At 39.6% G+C, this 11,757-nt stretch overlaps 1 protein-coding gene across 7 annotated transcripts in view; it reads right to left on the bottom strand.

Annotated features, from left to right (window-relative positions):
• ACACA (acetyl-CoA carboxylase alpha) overlaps nucleotides 1-11,757 on the bottom strand; it is a 277,490-nt gene that overhangs the window by 64,757 nt on the left and 200,976 nt on the right. For all 7 annotated transcript variants that reach the window (XM_019805579.2, XM_019805581.2, XM_019805580.2 and 4 more), the window contains 3 exons: nucleotides 8,342-8,439; nucleotides 3,743-3,863; nucleotides 3,034-3,144 (listed from right to left, as the gene is read on the bottom strand). In XM_019805579.2, the coding sequence (XP_019661138.1) occupies nucleotides 3,034-3,144; nucleotides 3,743-3,863; nucleotides 8,342-8,439 (330 nt within the window). The remainder of the gene's footprint in view (nucleotides 1-3,033; nucleotides 3,145-3,742; nucleotides 3,864-8,341; nucleotides 8,440-11,757) is intronic.

Below are 11,757 nucleotides of genomic sequence, written 5' to 3'. Positions count from 1 at the left end.
CCCCCCCTTGCCAAACCGGCACCTTTTAAAATTCATTGGGCATCAGGCGATCATGCACAATCCATCTGCTTTCACTTTATCATTTGCATTTCATGCCTCCTGGCTTTTGATGTGCTGATACTTTGATGCAGTCAGGAGACGCGCATTATCATTATTTCAATTTTCAAAGGGGTCAACGGGATCGGCACTTGCACACACAGATTTCTTTTTTCCTACAACCTCTGCACACCCCCTCCCTTCCTATTCTTCACCCCAATGTTTAACATAAAGGATGAGGACTCAGAAAGGTGGGGGTCAAATGTTTACAGTCTCAAAGCTTGCGTATACCACCTACACTTCCACTTTGCACAGGTACACGCACACCCGAGCAAAATGGCCAAGGCTTAAGGAAGCACTACACTGTTTTCAGACACACACAAAGACTTCCTCACACATGGATACTCAGGGAGGCACACAGAGAGAAGGAGAGGGATCAAGAAGCAAGATACAGACACAAAGAGACAGAGAGACAAGCACTCACCCAGGAAGAGGCTCGCACTCAAAGTGACCTGCACACACCCACAGAGACAGAGAGACTCCTACAGAAAGAAAGGCAAAGAGAGATGTCGAAAGACTCCACTACACAAAGACAGAACAGGCAAAAGGAGTGAGTCGGAGGAAGCAATCTTAAGCGTGCAGCTTCCGTATACTGTCCTTTTTCATACTGGATAGGCGAAGGGGCACACAGGACATTCTGAATGAATTTGCATGAAATCGGGTGGCTTACAACAACATGTCTGTGTACATAAGAGGCGCTGACGTGAAAACAGTGAAGCCGGCAGAGCAGGAGTAGGTAACCTCTATAACTTGATCGCTCCCTTCAGCTACAAATGATCATGTCCTTCTGGAAAGGAGCATTGTTTGGTAAGTTACAGCTGCAGCTTTCCTCGTCTTTTCCCCTGCAACTACACTTCTCCTTCAACAAGCAGCCCAGTAGGCTAGGAAGAGGGGGAACATAATAAATCTGATCAGAACAATTCAACCAGATTTTAAGAAAAATTCCCTCGTGCTTTCTTTATGGCACAAATGAAATTCAACTAGCAAGTTTTTAGGCAAAAAAACCCCAAAAACCCAAACAAACAAAACCCCCCAGGAGCAGCAACACCACCTTTGCTTTTTGTATTGTTCTTTGTGTATAACATATCATTAGGGAGAAAATAAGAAAACGTAACTAAATACTTTCAGAAATTAGCTCTTTGTCCAGGTATGGGAACATGATGTGAATACAGGTGTCTTCTTTAAATTCCACCCTTACAGATAATCACACCTACGATTCTTTTCAACATTCATCAACATCTCGTCCTAAGAAGATATCCAAAAGAGCAACCTAAAAAAAAAATTAAGACTCTCAGCAGTTTCTCTCACTGCAATAGTCTCCCTTCAGTCGTGGCAGGTCACAATCTTTATTTCTAAGCCACTTCCCAAAAAGGGACCGGGGTATCCAAGTTTGCCATTGTTAGCACTGCTTTGCCTTTCCTTGGAGGGAAAAGCAAGCCCAGAGAAGGATACAGACCTCATATGAATGCAGAGAGCAAACTGATCACATCAAATGATTCTCCTCATCTGACATCTCCGAAAGCTAATTGGACCAATGGATGTATCAACTTTTAAAAAACCAGGTAACAGGACACTTGATTCCTATCCTTCCACTGGAAAGTCAAGGCTTGATAAAGTTTGTGCAAATCTAGTAAACCCGGTATCCGATACAACTCAACATGCATATAACTCAAGATAAAGCACCAAATCATGTAAGACAGAAGAAAAGGGAACTGAAGCGGTAACGAGGACCAACACTTTGCCAGGTGCTCAGGTACTTTTACTTCTGTTTTCTCATTTGATCTCTACCACATCATTTAAGTGTGTAAATTATCATCCCCCTTTGACAGATAAGAAAGCGGAGGAGCTGAGAGGTTATATGAGTTACACAAGGTCAGCCAGCCAGTCCCAGACTATTACATATTCCTGGCTCTGGAGAGAAAATAATTTTCCTCTGTCTGCAGAGAAGTCAGAACTACATCGTCTTTTGTATACCCAGGTATTCTTAGATAGTTTTCACTCTTAGAAGCAGTGACCTCACCAACTTTTTTTCCTCCCTTTGGAAAAGCCCCTATGAGCTTGGATTAAAAAGGCACAAGCATTCTTCCTTTCTTTCTTCCTTCCTTCCTCCCTCCCTCCCTCTTTTAAAGTATTTATTTGAGAGACAGAGAAAGACAGAGGGTGAGCATGGGGTGGGGAGGTGGGGGCAGAGAGGCAGAAGGAGAGGAAAGAGAGAAACCTCAAGCAGACTCCCCACTGAGCACAAAGTCTGACTCAGGGCTCAATCCCACAACCCCGAGATCATGACCTAAGCTGAAATCAAGAGTCAGACACCCAATCGACTGAGTCACCCAGGCATCTCGTGCAAGGGATGATAAATCTTTGACATACTCTTTCCCAGCAATCCATCCATGCATCTGTCCACCCATCTCTCCATTTGATATTTACCAATTACTTCCTCTATGTACAAGGGGACCACCGTTAAGTGTCCTTTTTAAGAGGTACATTCACAAATTTCTCAGAATGTTAAAACTTGATATTGTCAACACGTTCAGAAGACATTTCAGAGACAGTTCCGCGTCTGGGAATAGATCTCTTCACTTATTCACAGATGAGAGAAAGGGAAGGAGGGCAGGAAAAAAGCATTCAATTAATTCTCTTTCTAGAAAGACATCAGAATGTAAACCCTTTGAAGCAAGAGTTCTATATATGGTTTGTTCACGAACATATCCACAGGGCTTGGAACAGTGCCTGGCACATAGTAGGTCCTCAAAATATTTAATACAATAAATGAATGAATAGGTAAGCAAGGCAATGGTCAGGAAAGATGGAGGGAGAGGGAAACAGATTGAGGGAGGCATGGCCTGAATGGTTTCTCCTCAATCAGGATCTTGAATTAAGAATTCACAATCATCTTCAAACAGCTTCACATACTTCTCCCAGACCCTAGAAACTTACTTTGTTGAGGGCCCCAGCTCCAGTCAGAATTAAGTGAGAATTTTCAACCTGGATGGTTCTCTGTCCCAGCCGAACAAGGTAAGCCCCAATCCCAATGGCCCGGCATGTAACCTTCAAAAAGAATAAATTTAAAAAAAGAGAGAGCGAGAGAGAAAAAATAATAAATTTTACATGTCATATATTTATGTCCCTCCCAAGCTGTAAGAACGAAGGCACAGATGTATAAAATCCACATTAACAAAAAAAAAAAAAAAAAGATTGCTTTTTACAAAGTTTTCTTGATTAATAATATTAAGCCCCATAATTCCCCAAAGAAAAGAAGGTAGAGAATTCGCTGAATGATTCAAGTATTAGACACTCAAAGGTTCATAGGCCCTTTACTTCTCTTATACTTTTCCCTCTTTCACAGATGCTTGGTATCTACACTAGGGGTAAAAATAAGGCAAGTAGTAAAAAAGGAAATTCAAGCTGTTACAGCTCTGTTAGAATGTTTAGAGAAATAAAAAGTTAAACTAAAGGCTAAAATGAGGTGCTAGGTTTATCTGGGAAATTCAATTATTTACATTATAATGTACAGTTAAAATCAAATTGCAGATATATAATTTTTAAGAAGTGCTCTCATTTGGGACTGAATAGCAGAGATGGGACAAAAAAAACTCCTAGTCACACAGTCAGTTCTTCAAAAATGTCATATTCTGGCAAGATTTACCAGGCTGATGGTGATGATCTCATCATAGGCCAATGAGGATTCTCCAGCAATCATTCCAGAGCCTCGAAGGTTCTCTGCTCCAAGTCCCTCTTCCTTCCCAATAATATCAGTTATCTTGTACCTATTGGATACAGCCATGCCAAATTATAAAGGTTAAACACAAGAATTACAATCCATTAAAATAATAATCACCATTAAAAGGCTGCTAAAAGCATCCTAAAAGCTTATTTAAAGCCAGCGCTCTCTACTCTTCTTATACTTTTCATTCACGTATCTTTCCTCCTTAGATTGGTGCCTATTTTTGCTGGAAGCAATACAGTATAGCAGAAAGAGCAAATCTGAAATTAAGTAGACAGGTTTAAATCCCTGCTCCAACACGTGCAGCCACGTAACTGCAGATAATAGTAACTTCTGTAAAATGGAGATAATGTCTACCTCTAAGGGTTGACATGAGAGTTAAATTAAAGCAACAAAGAAGGGGCTCGACACATAGATGGCGCTCCGATTTTAGATGCCCTCTCTTACTTTCTAGAACAAGTTTCTTAAAAGTGGGGTCAATGTAGGTCTCTCTATAATCAGCAAAAGCCATTAAATCAACAATTTTATATAAATGTTACAAAGGAATAAAAAAAAATTCAGAGGTGAGTGAGAATGCTCAGCCCAATTTCTCAAGTCAAAAAATCCTTTCTCTTTCTAAGATCCGGGGACTAAGGGTTAAGATCAAAACAGTACATGCACATTCCTGCTCTTTCGTAAATATCATGTGCATACAAGGAGGGGTCCTGGCCCTGATGTTCGGGAGGGGCAAGTGGAATGTGTGTGGAAGTGAAATACTGGCCAAGTGTCCAGAAAGCATCCTGTGGATCCAGCGGGAACCACTCATCCGTCTTCTTGGCAGGGGATTAGGAGTGATAGCTGATAATGGGAAGTGGAAGATGGGGAATGCAACTAATAAAAGAAAGGAAAAATACAAAATTGGAAGTAGAGAATGGTGTATATTATTTACTGTTCTGTGTGTACCCAGAAAGCTTGGCACTGGGCATAGCTTAATAAATTGAAATAATAAATAAATATCCCACAGTGGCTCTTAAACTACTTTTTTTGCCCTCATATTTCTCTGTTCTCTTCATTCTTTACTTCTAACCTTCTACCAATTTCCTCCCTTTGCCCTTATCCTTGGCCTCTGGCTTTGCATCTTTGCTTCCCAGATTCCCTTGCCTTTCTATTTTTAGCCTCTCCCAGGAATTCTCCAATTCTTCCTTTTGCTCTGTACCTAGGTTCTAAACTCTACAGTTATGTTGCAGGTAAAGCTAATCTCCCTTAAGGGGTTAATGAGCCACAATAATTGGAGGGGGGCTTAAAGTGTCCTTTTTGGAAGGCTCACATGCCAACGTAGTCACAAACACTCATGGGTCCAGGTCTTTTCCCTCCTAAGGACTACATATCGCTTCACAGGTATTCATGTCTTGGTAAATGGCATCTTCTCCCTTTGTATTACATGAAAAAGAATACAAATTTCCCGTTTTCTGCTCTACATTCTGAGTCTTCTACCATTAAGACTATCATTCTTTGAAGTAGTACTAAATTTTAATGTTATTTGTAATAAAAATCTTTGTATAGTATAATACAATAAACAAAACACATTCATAAATACATATTATTTTTGGGGCGCCTGGGTGGCACAGCAGTTGAGCGTCTGCCTTTGGCTCAGGGCGTGATCCCGGCGTTATGNAAACAAAACACATTCATAAATACATATTATTTTTGGGGCGCCTGGGTGGCACAGCAGTTGAGCGTCTGCCTTTGGCTCAGGGCGTGATCCCGGCGTTATGGGATCGAGCCCCACATCAGGCTCCTCTGCTATGAGCCTGCTTCTTCCTCTCCCACTCCCCCTGCTTGTGTTCCCTCTCTCGCTGGCTGTCTCTATCTCTGTCGAATAAATAAATAAAATCTTTAAAAAAAAATACATATTATTTTTGATCCTCACAGCAATCCACTGTGATAGGTAAAATCCTCTCTATTATTACAGATAATAGTGGCTAGGATTTTTGGCTGCTTACTATGTACTCAGTGCTGTGCTAAGGGCTTTACATTTATTAATTTACTTAATCTTCATTTTACAGATGAGAAAACTGTAGCTGAGAGAAAAATGACTTGCTTTAACAAAAGCAATATACAAAATCAATAGCTTTTTTTAAAAAAAGATTTTATTTATTTGAGAGAAAGCACGAGAGGGTGGTAGGGGAAAGGGAGAAGCAGACTCCCCGCTGAGGGGGGAGCCCGATACAGGGCTCGATCCTGGGACCCCGGGATGATGACCTGAGCCGAAGGCAGATGCTTAACTGACTGAACCACCCAGGTACCCCACAAAATCAATAGTTTTTTAAAATAGCTATAATAAAGAGTTAAAAAATACAACAGGGAGGAGGAATCCCATTCAGAATAGCAAGAAAAAGTGCAAAATATTTAGGAATCAACATTTAAAAAATGGCAAAATCCTCTTATACCCACATTGTGCACCACGGTGCCTCTGGTGTCACAGTGAAATGCCAGGGGCACTGCAGGATATTTTAAATATCTGAGAGAAACACTACATTATGTAATATCTGTTGGATTCCACATGAACTACTAGATTTAGGTAGTTCATAATTAAACATTAGATAATGCTCCATTCCTTTTGACAGTGTCCTATCTTTGCAAGCTGGGTTTTCAGTTTCTGTGAAAAAAACAAAACAAAACAAAAAAACAAAAAAACCCCAAGTTCTGCACAAAAAAAATCAGTCCAGAATAAGAAACAAGGGTGGCTATATCCAAGCTGAATCTTGGATTTGTCTTGAGATTTCGTACAGATGCAGATATCCCATTAGTAAGTAATTGTAATTATTTAAAAATGAAAAAAAAAAGGCTTTCCATTTATGTGTTTGATACTTCCCAAATAATTATTGTTAGAATATAGATACTTATGAAGTTGTTTGGGTCTGACTACTTAATAAACAGAAACATTGGGTATATCTTTTAGCCCAAAGGTGCTGTGAAAACATTACTGAGACAGCAAGGGTGTTATGAATCAAGAAAGACTAGGAACTTCTAGCATAACCTACACGAAGAAAACAACAACTTTAAAAGATACACCTGAATAAATGGAAAAACATATACCATGTTTCTTGCTGGGAAAAGTTAATATTATGAAGATGTCAGATCTTCCTAAATTAATTTATAAATGTAATCATTTATTTATTTTGAATCAAAATCATTATGGAAAGTTTTGGTAATTAAAAAAATGAGTCTAATATAAAAAGATAAAAATAGCTAATAAAACATAGTGAAAAAAATTAAGAATGTGGGGAAATCTGCCCCATTAGAATAGTTAGAATAATGTGGCATTAGCCCAAGAACAGACAGCACAAAAAAAACAATACAAAGCCTAGTAATTGAGTTGAGATTATTATAAAAGTGAGGAAAGCATGCATTATTCAATAAATGATACTGGAGTAGTTGATTAACATTCTGGAAAACACTTGCAGATAGATTATAAAAATGTTTAACCTCACTAGTATTCAAAAATACCAGTTAAAATAATTGCTGTTTTTATTTTATTAATTGACAATAATCAATATTGGCAAGGGGGGAGAAAAACTAAAGGGGAATACTCTCATATATTGTTGGTGGGCGTGCAGATATTGGGAGGGCAATCTGAAATTATCAAAAATATCTTTAAAATAGACATATTTTTGGCCAGTAATTCCACTTTTAGGAATTAGCCGAAAGGGAATGAGAGATATTCCTAAAAGTTTTTATAAAAAAGCATTTAGCCCAGGAATATAGCAGTAAGTAGTGGGAATAATCTGAATGTTAAAAAAATATATATTTATTATGATAAAATACTATGAAGCCATTAAATATCATATTCTCAAAAAATATTTTAAGAATACACAAAAATTTCCCCCAAAATAATTTTTAGTGAAAAGAACAAATTACAAAAGAGTTTTTTATTATGATTCTGATTATGTAGAAAGAAGGCCTATATATACAGAAAAGACAGCAAGAATATAATATACATTAATAATTGTTATCTCTCGGGCGCCTGGGTGGCTCAGTTGGTTGAGTCCGGCTCTTGATTTCTGCTCAGGTCATGATCTCAGGATCATGAGATCGTGCCCCATGGGGGGAGGAGGGGCTCTGCACTCAGAGGGGAGTCTGCTACAGATTTTCTCTCTCTCCCTCTCCTTCTGCCCCTCCCCCTGCTCACACTTAGGCCCTCTCTCTTTCTCGAAAATAATAAATAAATCTTAAAAAAAAATTGTTATCTCTCGGTAGGATTGTAGCTGATTTTTATTTCTTCTTCATAATTATTTACATGTTCCAACTTTTCTAAAATGAACAAATGCTATGAACATAATTTAAAAACCTCAATCAATCAATAAGGTCTTTCAGCTAATTAGTGGTAGAGCTACAATACAAACCTAAGAGTTCCAGATCACGTAACAAGCAATCTTCATTGCTCTTCAAGGTCGTGATCAGCAGGACAGTGAGGAAGAAATGATCATATTTTCCTTCCTTTAATCCATGGCCAAGTTATTCTACTACACGTACACCTACCTGGATTCTCCCTCGTCCTCTACATGTTCACAGTGGACAGAGTTGAGAGCACTGACTCTCTTGTAATCCTGAGGGGTCAGATATAAATATTTGTATCCCTGTGAAGCACAAAGAGTTTTTAACTCATTATTTGCCATCAGCACATAACCAGAAGTCCCAGCAGAGCATGCATAACACAGCTTCTTCCAAAGCTAGCTTTAAATTCCTAGAGTTCCTGTCGAATACAATACCACCATCGACAGTTCTCCTTTGAAAGATGGAAGGTGCCTATTTCTTCAGCCACTGACTGTCCTTGAAACAAGATATCTTGTAGCTACAACTGCAAGTATATTCCACCCACTTCATTTTCATCAGGGTTAAAGGGTCATTTTCTGATCTTTTGTGACACCTCTGTTAAAGATGTCAACACAAAATTAAAGAACCGTGTGGATTACTATTCTTTAGGTTCTCAAATCCACAGCACAATCAAAATATAGATGGGTAAGAGATAACCGAAAGGATCACAAAACTGGGAAGGCAATATTAAAATCAGAACTCTACGCAGTGATAATCACCAGTGAACGCTGAATTCATGCTTTTTGCTGTTTTCAATAAACAGCTTGTAATTTCTACTTACATTTAAAAAATTATACTAACTTTTTGTAATTATTTTTGCACATACATACACACACAAAGTAGGGTTATAGGATACATGTGTTTAACTTAAGTGAATTAGTCACGCAGCCAAAAAAAAAAAAAAAAAAGAAAGAAAGAAAGGATGTAAGCAGAAGATGACGTTTTAAATACTGTGAGAAATTATGCCAGCGTTTAACTCAATGAATTTGTCCCACAGTGAGCACAACATGGGAGAGACATGAATCTGCCACTGAATTTGTATAACTTACGACAAGAACCTTGTAGTGCTGAGGGTCATTAGTATGTCAGTCACCACATATTTACTGAGTGCCTCTTATGCATAAGGTACTATTCTAGGCACTGGAAAAACAGGAATGAACAAAACAGACAAAATTTCCTGGCCTTATGGAACTTAAGTACTAGTGAGAGAGACTGAAAATACACAAATAGATAAAACATATAATATTAATGAGATTATAATGTTTAAGGAAAAAAAGAAAGAGTCGAGAAAGGAGACAGAGTGTTGCAAGGGTTGAACTTGTAGAAAGAAAGGCCCAGGGAAGGCTTCACTGAAAGTGGCATATGAGTAAGGCCTTAAAGAATAGAGGAAACAAAACATGAGGATATCAGGATGTGTGTGTGTGTGGGGGGGATTCTAGGCAGAAGGAACTGTAGGTGCAGAAGTGCAGAGGCATGACTGTGCCTCATGAAGTTCCAGAAAGAGTAAGCAGGCCTATGAAGCCAGCATGGAGTAAGACTGTCTGCAGCAAGAGATGAGGGCAGGGTAGTATTGGAAGGTAAAGCTATGTAGGGCCTTGGGTTAAAATTCATGTAACACAAAACTGGCCATATTTTTTAAAGTAAGCTCTATGCCTAATGTAGGGCTTGAACTCACAACCCCGAGATCAAGAGTCACATGTTCCACCAGCTGAGCCAGCCAGACACCCCAAAACTGGCCATTTTAAAATGAACAATTCAGTAGTTTTTAGTATATTCTGATGCTGTGCAACCATCACCACTCTCTGATTCTAGGGCATTTCCATCACCCCAAAAAGAAACACAGTCACCAACAATTTTTATACACTTTTAATATGAATTCTATTGAAGTATAATTTACATGCAATAAAATTCATTGATTCATTGATTTTAAGTGTGATGCGTTCTGACGAATGTAGATACTTGGGAAATCACCACCACAGTCAAAATATAGACTATTTCCATCATCCCCTGAAACACTCTTACATTTAGAAGATGTCTCCATGAAGGAGACTGAAGAGGAGCAGTTAGGAAGATAAAAAGGAAACTCTGGGGCCCTAGAAGCCAAGAGGAGAATGTATTTCAAGGATGAAGGAGTGACCAACTGTGTGAAAGGCTGCTGAGACATCGACTAACTCAGATGAAGACTGAGAGTTATGACAGAATTTCACGGTATAGAATCCATGGTGCCCCCGACAAAGCAGCTACAGTGGGCTGGTGAGGGTGCACGCCTAACTGAAGTGGGTTCCAAAGGAATGGGACGAGAGTATCTGGAGATAGCAAGAAGAGATAATTCTTTTAAGAAGCTTTGCTGTCAATAAGGATAGTGAATGGAGGACTAAGTAGATTCAGTAGAGGGGGAAAAATGAGGATGCAAGAAGGAAAGGGTTAAGCATGTAAGAGGAGTGATTGGCCGTAGATTGGAGCAGGGGCTGTTCATCCAAAGTACAGGGGAGATGGCAGAGAATAAAGGCACAGATGCAGATATGTGAGAGCTTGTGGATGCTCTCTTCTCGTTCCTTCCAATTCCTCAGTGAACTGGGGAGCAAGGTCGTCAGCTAAGGGGGAGGATGGGGCAAGAGGGTTTTGGAAGTTTAAGGAGAGAGGAGAAGATGTGAAATTGTCATTCGGGAGGCTCATACATTAATTTAAAGTAAGACCAGTCTATAGCACGGGATATTTTTCTCTATCAGCGTTCAGCTATGCAGGTTCACGTATGTGAGTAGATGTAGAATATTGGATTTAAACAAGGTTTTTTGTAAAGAGACAGAGTAAGCAGAATAAGGAGAAAAGCAAAAGAGTTGAGGGTATAGGGAATGTGGTAATTATAATACGATTATAATGATTAACCTATGATTGACCACAGAATGTAAGCTGAGGATGTGAGGGAGAGAAGGACAGAAGAAAGGTGGGAGCGCCGACAGCTGCGGGTTCTGGTGGGTTCAAAGGATTACTGGAGTTGGTGTACAACAGAGAATGAGTTGGAAAGACAGGATGGAGGGGTGGCAAAGAAAGGGATGGCTGAAATCAAGATCATGGGGAAGAGGAGGCAGACAGGAAGTCAAGGATCTGAGAGGCTGGATTATGGGATGGATCGTGTATATGGATATAGAAGTCACCAAGAATTAAAATAGGGCTCATTGTGCTGGGGAGAGTGACAGTGTGCCAGCAAATAAAACATGCAAAGAATGAGAAGGAGTGACCAAAGAGGTGGGGACCACTCTAGTAAGTGGTGGTGTGGCACAGTCTGATGACATGAGATTCGAAGACAGGCGTTTCCAGAAAGAAAGGTGGGGGAGAAGGGCCTGGAAGTAGTGATGAGGCACAAAGAAGACACTCTTCTCTCTCCAGGCTCAGTGAGACAAGGGAAAGAGAGAAGAGAGATATCAGTCACTCTTTAAGAGGGCTACAGGGAAAGCGGGTGTCTTTAGAGGACAGGCAGATTTCAAGTAGAGAACAATCAGAGAAGAAGCTGAGGATACAAGGGCTTTTGTAAATGACTGACCATAAGTCCTGGAAGCCACAGTGGAATAGTTTAAAGATAG

The sequence above is a fragment of the Ailuropoda melanoleuca genome, chromosome 13 (assembly GCF_002007445.2).
Source record: "Ailuropoda melanoleuca isolate Jingjing chromosome 13, ASM200744v2, whole genome shotgun sequence".
Classification (NCBI taxonomy): domain Eukaryota; kingdom Metazoa; phylum Chordata; class Mammalia; order Carnivora; family Ursidae; genus Ailuropoda; species Ailuropoda melanoleuca.
This window is presented reverse-complemented; position numbering and strand designations above follow the sequence as displayed.